Source organism: Oncorhynchus kisutch, linkage group LG19, assembly GCF_002021735.2.
Source record: "Oncorhynchus kisutch isolate 150728-3 linkage group LG19, Okis_V2, whole genome shotgun sequence".
NCBI lineage: Eukaryota > Metazoa > Chordata > Actinopteri > Salmoniformes > Salmonidae > Oncorhynchus > Oncorhynchus kisutch.
In genome coordinates, this window is record NC_034192.2 from 37361282 (window position 1) to 37375780 (window position 14499).

Below are 14499 nucleotides of genomic sequence, written 5' to 3' on the forward strand. Positions count from 1 at the left end.
CCACCGGTCGGCCATATTGGCACTCCCCAGTAGGAGCAGTCCTCAGTAGGAATGAATGGAATTGTACTGTATTTCAATTAAATGTTTAAAGGACAAAATTACATGTATTTAAGTATTGTTTTGTTGTAGTGGGGGCAGTATCATTAGTAATCTCAAAAAGTATACTTAGCTCACATAATATAATTAATTGGTATGCATTAAGGTGTTTTAATTGAATAAATGTGGAAAAAACGAATGTAGACATTAACAAATGCATTTCTAAAGCTTCCAAAATATTTTTTACAATGGTGGGGAGTGCCAAGATGGTCTCTGCTATCCGGGATCTTTGAGACATCCCTACCCCATTGAAGATGACATGTAAAATGGTAAGGGTTAGTGTATGGGTAGGGGCATCTTGACCGTGGAGGCACGGGGGCAGCGTCCCCTAAATGTCATCTAGAGTATATATATAAATCATTGGACCCATTCCATATAGCCTACTGTACTACTTTGGCAAAGGAATTACACTAATTACACTTGTTCCACTGACTTGCCTTGATCCAATATCAACATACTACGTTATATGAATCCTATGAGCAGACACATATCAATGTTTTGATAATAATTCAATATTAGTTTTTAAATTGTTAGATTTAACATTGGTCTCTCTCTCTCTCTCACACCCACACACATACACATACACATACATCAATCGCAGCTCACACTCTGGGTACACAATGCCACACGTTAACTGACAGGTGGAAGTGAGAGCAGGAGATCAGACTAGTCTAACTGTCAATAATGCTAATGCCAAAGGAATGACTATAACACAAAAGAGAAAAGTAGGAGTGAAGCAGGCAAACATTCAAATAGGCATATACATACACATACACACACACACACCTAAATACACAGTGACTACACACAGACATCACACTCTATTCCTAAACCCTATTCACTTAACTTTAATTCAAGTGGACTGATTTAATTTGCTGAGGTATATTGCATTGACATAACATGTAGGCCTACAAATCTCCCGATGAAACATCATGGGAATGAAATAAGTATATGTTTGATGAAAAGGAAGAATCACTGAGAGATAGAAATTGGTTGTGACAAGTTCCAGTCATCCCAGATAGCACATTTGGTTCATTGGAAGTTGTGGGAACGTACATTTCTGGTTTCACATTGGTTCTGGGAACGAAGCCATAAGTTTTCTAACCGGTAAAACAGAATGTTTTTTAAACGTTCTGACAACAAAAGTGAAAATGTCACCTGTTCTGGTTTCAGGGAGGTTTTGAGAACGTTTTACTATGGTTCCCTTAAAGTTTTCCTGGGAGATTTTATTAACTTTCTGAGAATGAAATGTATAGGTTATTTGAAGAGAACACGTTTCAGTAAGACTTTTAATAACACTCCTAGCTTAGGTTCACTGATTTGAACACCAAACAGACAGGACACATGGAACATCATTTGCTTGGGCAAACACATTTCTTTTTATTGTAGCTCTGCATTAATGAGATTTGAATTTATGAACTTCTGATTTCTTTTCATGGAATTAGTCCACTTCGCCACCAGGATGGAGCTAGCATGTCATGTTTTTTTTTACTCATAGAAATCTGTTCATTTTAGTCTATTCAAACAGACCCAATTTCAAAGGAAACAAGCACTCATTAAGATCAGGTGTGGGCAATTAATGGGTGAGGCCAACACACCTGAATACACTTAAAGGAAAGGTTGCACGATATATAGTCCACAAATCTGATAACATAGATTGATTATATTCCATCTAAATGGTCTTAATGCAAAAGTTTATATATATTTAAAAATTATACACTTCTATTTTTGCAATTTGAATTACATTTATAAAAACTCCTATACCAACTATACACTGCGGCTTTGATGTCAAGAAAGGAACAGCCTGCTCTTGGCTTCGGCGATGTAGGCCAATCGGGCAAGTAGGTACTAAAGTGCCGAAAGAGTTTTGTCATGTTATGTTGCTAGTAGATTATAAAAAACTAAGGTAACCTAGTGGTTAGAGCGTTGGGCCAGTAACCAAAAGGTTGCTGGATTGAATCCCCAAGCTGACAAGGTAAAAATCTGTGGTTTTGTCCCTGAGCAAGGCAGTTAACCCACTGTTCCCTGGGAGCCACAGACGTGGATGTCGATTATGGCAGCCCCCCGCACCTCTCAGATTCAGAGGGGTTGGGTTAAATGCATTCAGTTGTACAACTGACTAGGTATCTCCCTTTCCCATCTAAGTGCACCGGGCAATGCAAAATGAACTGGCCCACTTAGATCTATCTAGCATGGTGTTTGGGGATGGAATGAGCAAGCAATCTACAACAACTCCATCAACTGCATATTTAGCAGAAATACTTATTGGATTAATGTCATTGTTTCTTTCAAAGTATGTCTTTATTTTTGTTAACTTGCCTAATCTTTATTGGCCAATATAACTTGAAGGATATCGTGATAGCCAATGTCTGTGTCCATTATACCTGGATTTACTGTTACTGCTGCTAGTAACGTTAGCACTCAGAAATATGTGTTTATATTTAGGTGCAGGAGCTCCACGATACTTTGGAGCTAATATAACAGGAACATAATGCAATTTGAATTACATTCAGTATAATTTTTTGTTTTACCCCCTTTTCGTGGTATCCAATTGTTAGTAGTTACTGTCTTGTCTCATCGCTACAACTCCCGTACGGGCTCGGGAGAGACAAAGGTCGAAAGCCATGCGTCCTCCGAAACACACCCAACCAAGCTGCACTGCTTCTTAACACCAGGAAGCCAGCCGCACCAATGTGTCGGAGGAAACACCATGCACTGCGCCCGGCCCACCACAGGAGTCGCTAGTGCGCGATGAGACAAGGATATTCCTACCGGCCAAACCCTCCCTAACCCGGACGATGCTAGGCCAATTGCGCATCGCCCCACGGACCACCCGGTCACGGCCGGCTGTGACAGAGCCTGGGCGTGAACCCAGAGTCTCTGGTGGCACAGACCACTGCGCCACCCGGGAGGCAGCACATATTTCTTTGAGTTGCTCAATTGAACCATGAGGAAACCTGTAGGAAACGTTATGCTGAAGTACTGAAATTCCCACAAAAGAAAAATATGGTTCTCAGAACGTTATGTGCTAGCTGGGTATCCTGCGGAATTCCCAGAACATGGTGGGGAGGTTGTATGCAAAATAACCATAGCACTACACTCTCACCAAGCTCTAAGAAACATTGTTCTCAGAACGTTATGTGCTAGCTGGGGTGGCTCCTTCAAGTTTAGCCTATGCGTCAACTTGGTGAATCACCAGGAGGATAAAGAAATAAAGGAAGAGAGGGATAGGAGGGGGACAGAAACTTTCTCCCTCCTTACAAAAACCTTCCGCTGTCAGTCTGTCACACAGAACATACGCCCGTCAAGTCTACGGACCGTCAACGTCAGCCAGGCGGATTTGGTGCGCACACCTCGGCTTGGATATACAGGGACCCACCGATGGAATTCGGTGTTATCGATATATTTTTTTATCAACTCACACATTTTTCATTAGAGAAGGTGTGAATTCCACGTACCTAGGATTCAGAAATGTATTTTCTTCAAGAGAATATATTTAAAATTGGATTAATCAAGGAGAAATGGAAGTTGAATAGGTTAAACTAACAAAAGAGGATACGAATTCATCATTACGCAATTTGGCAAGTTGTCTTTGGATAAAGCCTTGCTGATTTAATCAGTGTGAACTGAAAGGAAATAAAGTAATTTGCCAAAAATAAAAATGCATTTTGGAGGTAAGTCCCAGTAAAAATGATCAAAGCTTAATATCTTCCACATTAACAGTCTTGTAAAAATATGTATTTATTTATTATAATGATGAATCATGTGATTAGGATAATAATGATTTACCGATGGCTTTTACAAATTAATATTTTACAAACCACACTAGTGGTATTTCTGTTATTTGATCATTTTGAAATTTCCACAGTAGGAGTTCCCAGTATGTTGTATATTTTGGATAATAATATGACTAAGGTGAATTTGCACTTAATTTTCTCTACTACCTAACTCAAATTTCTAAGTAAATTTCAATGAATATATGAATCCTGAATATTTTCAGATAATAGCAGAAATCCCTCATCAATTGACAATTGTAATAACATATTAAAAGATAACAAATATGTAAAGCACATTTATCTGAGAATACAGAAGAAACAGAGTAGTTGAACTTTTGTCTGCAGATATCATATATATTGATACTCAAAATATACACAAATACTGAGATCAAATGTTATAACATAACCAAAATCCCTTTGAGAATTTCCCTGTTCTATTAAAAAAGGGATTTTTCAGTGTAGGACATTGAGGAGGCAATTTGATCTGAATGTAAGTTTTCACAAGCTTGGAAATGACAAATGTTTTTTAAATTAGTGCTAGTGTGTGTGTGTGTGTGTGTGTGTGTGTGTGTGTGTGTGTGTGTGTGTGTGTGTGAATGGGAAGTTTCCTTCATTGTAAAAAATGGCTTCGGTTGAGAGGTGCAAGATGGAGATAAAGCCCTTGTCTAGTTAGCTGGCACTGATATGAGAAAATACATTGTTCACGTTAGTCAGGGTGTGAGAACACACATACACCTGCCCCTTGGGACAGCCTATGCGGCTGCTGTTCCATGTCTGTGAATGGGGGGTAAAAGAGAGGGAGGTTAAACATTGTGTGACAAAATTATGCTAAACGTCTTCTCACTGTCAACTGCGTTAATTTTCAGCAAACTTAACATGTGTAAATATTTCTATGAACATAACAAGATTCAACAACTGAGACATAAACTGAACGAGTTCCACAGACATGTGACTAACAGAAATGGAATAATGTGTCCCTGAACAAAGGGGGGTTCAAAATCAAAAGTAACAGTCAGTATCTCGTGTGGCCACCAGCTGCATTAAGTACTGCAGTGCATCTCCTCCGCATGGACTGCACCAGATTTGCCCGATCTTGCTGTGAGATGTTACCCCACTCTTCCACCAAGGCACCTGCAAGTTCCCGGACATTTCTGGGTGGAATGGCTCTAGTCCCCACCCTACGTGCTCAATGGGATTGAGATCCGGGCTATTCGCTGGCCATGGCAGAACACTGATATTCCAGTCTTGCACGAAATCACGCACAGAACGAGCAGTATGGCTGGTGGCATTGTCATGCTGGAGGGTCATGTCAGGATGAGCCTGCAGGAAGGATAACACATGAGGGAGGAGGATGTCTTCCCTGTAATGCACAGTGTTGAGATTGCCAGCAATGACAACAAGCTCAGTCCGATGATGCTGTGACACACCGCCCCAGACAATGACGGACCCTCCACCTCTAAATCGATCCTGTTCCAGAGTACAGGCCTCGGTGTAATGCCTATTCTTTCGACGATAAACACGAATCCGACCATCACCCCTGGTGAGACAAAACCGCGACTCGTCAGTGAAGAGCACTTTTTGTCAGTCCTGTCTGGTCCAGCGACGGTGGGTTTGTGCCCATAGGCGACGTTGTTGCCTTACAACAGGCCTACAAGCCCTCAGTCCAGCCTGTCTTAGCCTATTGTGGACAGTCTGAGCACTGATGGAGGGATTCTGCATTCCTGGTGTAACTCGGGCAGTTGTTGTTGCCATCCTGTACCTGTCCCACAGGTGTGATGTTCGGATGTACCGATCCTGTGCAGGTGTTGTTACACGTGGTCTTACACTGCGAGGCCAATCAGTTGTCCGTCCTGTCTCCCTGTAGTGCTGTCTTAGACGTCTCACAGTACGGACATTGCAATTTATTGCCCTGGCCACATCTGCAGTCCTCATGCCTCCTTGCAGCATGCCTAAGGCACATTCACGCAGATGAGCAGGGACCCTGGGCATCTTCTTTTGGTGTTTTTCAGAGTCAGTAGAAAGGCCTCTTTAGTGTCCTACGTTTTCATAACTGTGACCTTAATTGCCTACCGTCTGTAAGCTGTTAGTGTCTTAACGACTGTTCCACAGGTGCATGTTCATGAATTGTTTATGGTTCACTGAACAAGCATGGGAAACGATGTTTAAACCCTTTACAATGAAGATCTGAGTTTATAAGCTCTAAAACAAAAGAATAATAGGCTGAAGATTTCCTCTCTCTCCCTGCCTCTCTCTCTCTCTCTCTCTCTCTCTCTCTCTCTCTCTCTCTCTCTCTCTCTCTCTCTCTCTCTCCCTGCCTCTCTCTCTCTCTCCCTGCCCCCCCCCCCCCTCTCTCTCTCTCTCCCTGCCTCTCTCTCTCTCTCTCTCTCTCTCTCCGTGCCTCTCTCTCTCCCACTGTCTTTTTCCCCTCCTCTCTGCCACGCTTTCAGGTGGTCTTCAATAAAGCAATAAGGTTAAAACAACAACCCCCCCATACAAATGATCCAATATTAGTTATATAACTAAACCACTTAATATGACCAAGTTTCCCAGATTTGAGCATATAAAGAATATAAACCAAGTTCAAACAGACTGACCATATTGCCTTTGACTTCTTTCTTTCTGTCTGGCTGTGTGTGTTTTTCTCTCTGACACATACACACCGGCATGTTATGGCTGTGAGGCTGAATTAGTGTCGGTGTGTTTTAGATAACAGTGTTTGTGTCCGTGTGGAAAGCAGAGCACATCCACTCTGTTGAAGGGTTCAAACCCACCCTTGGATCTAGAGCAGAGAGACAGAAGAATACAGGAGAAAGTAAAGAGAAGGGGATGAAAGAAAAAGCGATGGACCATTCACATCCTTTGCTCAGCCCCATCCTTGACTCTTTGTGTGTGAGAGAGTGGGAGAGAGACATTGAGGTAGAAAGAGTGAGAGAAAGGGGGATTGAGTAAGAGAAGGAGAAAGTGGTGGTGCAGGATTAATACAGTACAGATTCCCTATTGACAGGAGTTAGCGAGAGAGGGATGCTTTGAACAGTTACACATGCTGCTTACATTTTTCCCAAATGAACATGGCCCCTCACTTCATCTCTCTCTCTGCCTTTCCCTTATTCTCTCTCATCCAAGTCCTTTACTCCTTCTCCTCCTCTTTGTGTTTCTCTCTACATCCCTCTCTTTATGTCTGTCTGTCTCTCACTTTCTCCCCCATCCCCCCTTTCTCTCCCTCTCTCCTTCTCAATGTTTTTCTAAAGCAGCCATACCGGATACATTGAATGAAAGGCTCTTGTATTTTTGTTGTTGCAGATTTCTTTTTTAAGCGTAACCTGGGGGTTTGGATAGGGAGTTAGGCAGAGCAGGGGAAGGTAAATGAGAAACCTAAGTCTGAATGTCTGAAAAAAGGAAGGAAGAATGGAAAGAGGTATAGTAGATGAAGGGGATGAGGTGTGCTAATTAGAGAGGGGAAGAAAGAGAGAGACCAAAAAGTGAACATCGAAGGAGAGAAAGAAAGGGATATGGAGAGAGCTAATATTGATCATTAACGGTGGATGGAAAGCAGAGAGGATGAAGTGTGTAATAAAATCAACAGAAAGTAAGAAAGAATTAAAGACAGATTTCTCTGGGAAGGAGAGGGAATAAACACATGGGGAGAGGAAGGGAATTAAATCAGAGAGAGAAACACAAAAATAAAAAGAGTGAACGTTGAGTTTGTTGGAAGTAGCACAGAGAGGGTTTTGTTGTAATCATTCAATTGTATTGTATGTTTTATGCCTCTCTATCTCCCCTTTGGTTTTCTGTCATTGATGTTCTTTGGCAATCCAGGGTCCGTTCCATGCCAAGTAGATCCATTTGAATTTCAATATGAACTCCAAGAAGATATCTCTAGGGATAAGAGATGGAGAGAGTGTGAGTGTGTGTGTGTGTGTGTGTGTGCATATGCTCAAGCACATGTAAGTGTGTTTCAAAATATTGGCACATTGGTCCTTGTGTGTGTGTGTGCATATGTGTGTGTGTGTGTGTGTGTGTGTGCATGTATGCGCGTGTGTGTGTGTTGAGTTAGTGAAGGAGTGCACATTTGATTGAGTACATAAATCTGTGCTCTAACTGTACACAGGCACACAACATCGACCCTGACCCCCCCCCCCCCAAAAAAAAATTCTGTCGTTCTGCTCCTGAACAGGTAGTTAACCCACTGTTCCTAGGCCGTCATTGAAAATAAGAATTTGTTCTTAACTGACTTGCCTAGTTAAATAAAGGTAAAAAATAAATACAATTATGTGCAACGTGGAGTGCCTGGACAGTTTATAATGTGGAGTGCCCTTAGCTGTGGTATATTGGCCAAATCCCTGAGGTGCCCCATTGCTATTATAAACTGGTTACTAATGTAATTAGAACAGTAAAAATAAATGTTTTGTCATACCCATGGTGTACGGTCTCATATACCACGGCTTTCAGCCAATCAGCATTCTGGGCTCGAATCACCCAGTTTATAATGTAGAATGTAGCACCGCTTCCAATCCAAGTGCCAATGCCGTTTAGCAAACTCCGAGCAGGGTAATGGTCAGATGACATGAAAATAGAGTTCTTTGGCCACGCACACGAGTGGTGGGTTTGTCATTGAAAAACAGAAGCATATACAGAATAGTAGCTCATACCCACTGTAAAATATGGTGGTGGATTGTTGAGGTTATGTGGCTATTTTGCTTCCACTGGTCCTGGGGCCCTTGTTAAGGTCAACTGCATCATCAACTTTAAGAAATATATTTTAGCCCAAAACCTGGCTCCCTCAGCAAGGAGGCGGAAACTTGGACGCAAGGGGATCTTCCATCAAGACAACAACCCCAAACACAAAATACACAAATAAATGGTTAATTGACCACAAAATCAACAGTCTCCAGACTTGAACCCATTGAAAACTTGTGGTTTGAATTGAAGACGGCAGTCCATAAGCAGAGATGAAGGATATCAAGGATCTGTAAAAATTCTGTGTGGAGAAATTGTCTAAGACCCCTCCCAATGTGTTCTCCAACTCAAAAATCCTTTTAGAAAAGGCTCATTGTCAATATCCTCGCAAGGTGAGGCTGCTGGAGTACTGAAAGCAGGCTGCCATTCACTTACAACCTTAGATTTGTTTTATTCGTTAAATAAAATAGTATCTGAGCAACTCTATTAGTATAAAAGAAAAAACCCACTTAGCATACAATATAGCTCTGTGTTTATATTATTTATTTTACAGTCTATTTTTGCTCATCTTTATCAAGGGTGCCAATCATTTTGGACATGACGGTAGCTGATAGCAAGTCTTCTGTAGTCTGTAGGATCTGTACCCCAGTCCCGAGACCAGCCTGTGCCCTGACATTAAACTTTGAACCCTAACCCCAATGTTCAACCTTGACTGACCACAGTCTCTTAACCTCAAATCAAGCACCATGAACATTGTCCTACAGCTGGCAGCCATAATATTGTGCAAAGTTTGACATTTACATCTGCAATCAAACCATAGATTAACATAGATATTCAAACATGGTTTAGAGAATGGAGAACTGTGTGTATAGGCACACACACACATATGCAGGCACACACACACACACATATGCAGGCACACACACACACAGGTCACGGGGAACCTCTGTTGTAATGTGATCATGCCTGTGAGAATGTTCTGGCTTCAACCTGGCCTGTGGAGTTTGTTCTTAGTGCCAGGTACTGCTCCCTGCTCCCTGCTCAGAAGACCAAAGGTTTGGGCTTTACGTTATCGTAACATTTACCGTCCACAGTAAAACTGTCTCATTCTACAGAAGACGCTTGTGCATCAAAACGGCATTCTGCCAGACTGCGTTGTGTTTTGCATTAAAACACATGCAATGTGAAGTGTCCCAGGTGTGTGTTAGGAGGTTACCTAGATTAGTTATGGTTCTCTGCAGGATTCTTCGATGTTCCAAGGGAGAGTTGTTGAGCTGTTGCCATTCGTTCTAAATATTAAGGTGTGTCGGGCATTGAGCTTTTGTGATTGAAAGGAGTTGACATGTTTTTGCTGTAAGTGTTAAACTGATTCAGATGAAAGGTGTTGAGGTGTGTTAAGGAGTAATATGTTGAAAGTGATGACGTTGAGAAATGGGTTCTATAGTGGACAAAGTCTTGACATGTTTGGTTAGTCCTGAGCAGAACAAGGTGTCTGCATAAATGTTTGTGAGTTGTTCAAGAGCTCCACTTAAGTCTTTCACTCCCTGGGGGCAAACTGATGGAGGGAAGAATGAGGGAGTGATAGAGAGAGAGAGAGAGCACTAATCAGGGTTAATAAGCTGCTGTTATTTTGGCCTGGGGCGAAAAACAGAAGACTTCTAAAGACGAGAAGAAAGAGAGGGGGGGGTAAAGGAGGAGAAGGAGAGAGGGGGGGTAAAGGAGGAGAAGGAGAGAGGGGGGGTAAAGGAGGAGAAGGAGAGAGGGGGGGTAAAGGAGGAGAAGGAGAGAGGGGAGGTAAAGGAGGAGAAGGAGAGAGGGGGGGTAAAGGAGGAGAAGGAGAGAGGGGGGGTAAAGGAGGAGAAGGAGAGAGGGGGGGTAAAGGAGGAGAAGGAGAGGGGGGGTAAAGGAGGAGAAGGAGAGGGGGGGTAAAGGAGGAGAAGGAGAGAGGGGGGTAAAGGAGGAGAAGGAGAGGGGGGTAAAGGAGGAGAAGGAGAGAGGGTAAAGGAGGAGAAGGAGAGAGGGGGGTAAAGGAGGAGAAGGAGAGAGGGGGGGGGTAAAGGAGGAGAAGGAGAGAGGGGGGGTAAAGGAGGAGAAGGAGAGGAAATGGGGAAAACAATCAACAACCTGAAAACTTTCTACAAATAGATGGAAGGACTGAAAGGAAGAGAGGAAATGAGAAACAGAGGGATATTGCAGGAGTAAGAAAGACAGGAGAGAATAAGTGGAAGAGGAGTTGAAAGAGAGAAAGGAGAGAGATGGATTGGATAGAGAGAGAAAGAAGGGGATGGATGGATGGGGGAACAGAGAGATGGTCACATCCTGTACAGAACATATTTCACACCTGGTGAACAGCAACATGTTTAAAACTCATAATTACACAGACCCTTGCCCTGTCTGCCTGTCAGCCTGGAAGACCGAGAGAGACCGGGACCATGAATACAAGCGTGGTTGAGGAATGGAAAAGAGAGAGAGTATAGTGAGTATGAAACGGTTCTTGGAAAGCAAAGGGCAAAGGAGAATAGGAGAGAGATAACAGATGTGTGTGTGTGTGGCAACAAGATGGAGAAAGGGGGGAGAGAGAGATTAAAGGATGCATAAAAGGAGAGCATTTGGGAAGTTATGACAGCTGAGTCCTGGGGGACAGACAGACAGGGGGAAAGGATTTTCTGTGTGTTCTGTGTCTCTTGTTGTCCTTATGGGACAGGGAAGTGGATAGGCACTGAGATCTCTACCATTGACATAGATCATTTGGCCTTAAAAGGGTCACCTCCAATTTAACACACACACACACACACAACGTATGTATGTACTCATGTAAACAGGCACACACGCTTAACCTTAAACACACACATGCACACCAATGTATCCACACCGATGTACAGCATTTCAAATACAAACAACAAAATCATGCACGTATATGGATGCAAATTTACAAGCACTCACATACCAACATAAACACTTATACAACACCAACATAAACACAAGCAAATTAAGGCAAATAAGAGACAAAGTTATGCATTCAAAACAAACGCACACAAATAAACATGTTGATGACAATAAAGTAAGCCAGATATATACCTCTGCTGTGTGTGTGTGTGTGTGTGTGTGTGTGTGTGTGTGTGTGTGTGTGTGTGTGTGTGTGTGTGTGTGTGTGTGTGTGTGTGTGTGTGTGTGTGTGTGTGTGTGTGTGTGTGTGTGTGTGTGTGTGTGTGTGTGTGTGTGTGTGTGTGTGTGTTGTGTGTGTGTGTGTGTGTGTGTGTGTGAAGGCCTGCCTGCGTACCATGTATGCTTGTATGTGTGTGTGTGCGTGCATGTGAGTGTGAGGAGTGGATTGAACAGTGAGACCATTCGTCTGACTCTTTGAAGCTTTGAGTGACGTTTTATTTGAGACCAAAGGAAACATTTGACAGCCAGAACCTCTAGAATTGGATTGAAACCGAAAGGTTTTATTGCCAGTTAGATTACTTAGATTTGCCAATATATTCAAACAAAACCATCACCATAGAGACAAAGAAATAAACAGCCTTGTGTAGTTTTAATCTTCAACAAATACTGATCTTTCCTTTGATTGCTTTCTCCCCAAGTCCATCACATCCAGCTCACACTGCTATTGTCTGCAGCCGTAGCATCGGTCCAGGTCCCAGAGCCCTACCTCAGCCTGTCTAATGAGAGAACTTCGATTGAGAGGACGTATGAACTGACCAAGTACCTGGAGCATCAGCTGAGAGAGATAAAGGACACCTATGTGAGTACTGTACTGTTATATAGATGCTGTGTTGAAGCACTTATGTTGGAGCATGTCAATGTTTCTTTCCACAAGTGTTTGAATTCACCACATATTTGAGAAGCCTGGTTCCATTCTGTTTCTGCTCCAGCCAACCCGTTGGTCTTTGCTATGGGGAGTTTGCTAACACAGAAACAGACTGGCACCCAGGCTTGTGTCTGAACATAGTTAATCCATGTCTGATTGCACATGTTGGATTAAATATTCCTTCTCTCCCTCCCACTCCCTCTTTCCATACTCTGCTCTTCCTCCATCTCCTCCCCTCTTCCCTCCCTTAGCTATCCTACCTGGGCCCTCCGTTCAGTGATCCAGACTTCTCCCCTCCACGGCCCAACAGCACGACCCTGTCCCTGCCCAGCGCCGCCACCCGTCTGGAGCTGTGGCGGGGATTGGAGAACCGTGCCAGGCTGACCCAGAACCATAGGGCTTACTCTGTCCTGCTGGGAGCTGTGAAGGAGCTGGCCCGCTCCACCCTCTGTCCCTACCTCCAGAGCTCCCTGCTGCACTTCTCTACAGGCCTGGACAGTCTGTTGGGGTCTATATCAAGCCTCATGAACACTCAGGGGTATGCTCTGCCTCCTGCTGGGATCGAGGCGCAGTACCTGCAGAGAGACACAGGGGGCGACAGAGAGGCAATGGGACGCAGACCATCTCCACTGATGAGTCAGGGTCTCTATAAGGCAGGGGTGGGGCTAATGATGCATCCTCTTGGTGATCAGAGGGGTGCTGGGACCATCAGAGGGGCAGTGAGAGGAGAAAGGGAGGAGAGCACCAGGAGAGAAATGACAGGGAGAAAGAGGGAGAGAGAGAAAGATAGAGGGAGGGGGAGGGAGGGTAGGAGAGCGGAGGTAACTAGGGCTGTGGTTAGGAGCGTGGGGTCGAGGCAGGAGGAGAGAGGGGAGCACGGGAGGAAAGGGAGGAAGAGAGAGGCAGAAGATTGGGAGGGGGCCACTGAAGACAGGGAAGAGGAGGAAGAGTTGGAGAGAAAGGGAGGGAAGGACAGAAGGGGGAGGAGGCTGCTGAGTGTTTCAGAGGAAGGAGAGAGAACAGTTAAGCAGGGTCCACTGGACTCTGATGCCAGAGTCACTCTGTCCTTTTCAGATAGACAAAACTTCCCCCAACAACAACTCCTAAACAACAACAACAACAACAACAACAACTTCTACAGCTACAACTTCAACTATCACCCCCAAAATAAGGACAGAGCCGGGGGGGATTCAGAAAACAGGGCGACAGAGGAGGAACAATACATCATCCGAGAGTCTGCATCCCTCCTCTCCTCCTCTTCATCCTTCCATCCCCAGCGCCGTTCCCCTCGCTCCTTATTCTCCCCCTCTCTCCACACCCCCCTCTCACCCCTCTCCCTCTTCTACCCGTTTGGCACAGGGCCAGGGGAGGGACACACCCTGTTGTCAGAACCAGTTCCCCTGTCATTGAGGAGGGGTCCCCCCTTGCTGCCGCCCCCTCCCCTGCCACCTCTTCTGTCCTCCTCCCCTCTGCTGGCGGTGCAGCCGGCACTGAATGACTTCTCCAGAAAGGTTGAGGGCTTCTGGGTACTGAGGGAACTGCAGAGCTGGCTGTGGCGCTCCGCCAAGGACTTCAACCGCCTCAAGAAGAGACTCCGAGTCTGACAGACTGATAGAGGAGGGAGGACACACACTGTCTCTCTCTCTCTCTCTCTCTCTCTCTCTCTCTCTCTCTCTCTCTCTCTCTCTCTCTGTCTCTCTCACTCACACACACACAGTCTGAGAAACTGAGAGAACACACACAGAGACATACTCACACATAGAACCTGAGAGTGGGCACAAACACACACACATTTTCACACAGACAGTGTTGGAATACCTACCTAGCGCTGAACCACAGAAAAGTGGCTTTCTGGCCTGCCATCAGCCTGAGCACACATTGGCACATCCGGGGATGGGAGATAATCAATTGTCTGTCTCTCAGTCTGTGGACAATATCAGCACTGTCACCAATGACATGACATCATGACATAGCAGGTCATTGATCTGCCGTTGGAACTTATTTACTGGATGTAACGCCTCACATACTGGACATAAAGGTGGTGATCAAGCAGATAGACAGTCATGTCATTGACTGAGAGCTGATTCAGAACAGCAGTGAATCACTAGACATTCATCTTCGCCACGGGAGGAAGAGAGA

The 14499-nt window shown here is 44.3% G+C and overlaps 1 protein-coding gene across 1 annotated transcript; it reads left to right on the top strand.

Annotated features, from left to right (window-relative positions):
• Positions 1–3353: 3353 nt before the first annotated feature.
• On the top strand, positions 3354–14064 carry clcf1 (cardiotrophin-like cytokine factor 1). Its single transcript, XM_031797972.1, has 3 exons — positions 3354–3770; positions 12134–12294; positions 12612–14064. The coding sequence occupies exons 1-3, from the start codon at positions 3758–3760 to the stop codon at positions 13962–13964; spliced, it is 1527 nt and encodes a 508-aa protein (XP_031653832.1). The 5' UTR covers positions 3354–3757; the 3' UTR covers positions 13965–14064.
• The last annotated feature ends 435 nt before the right edge of the window (positions 14065–14499 follow it).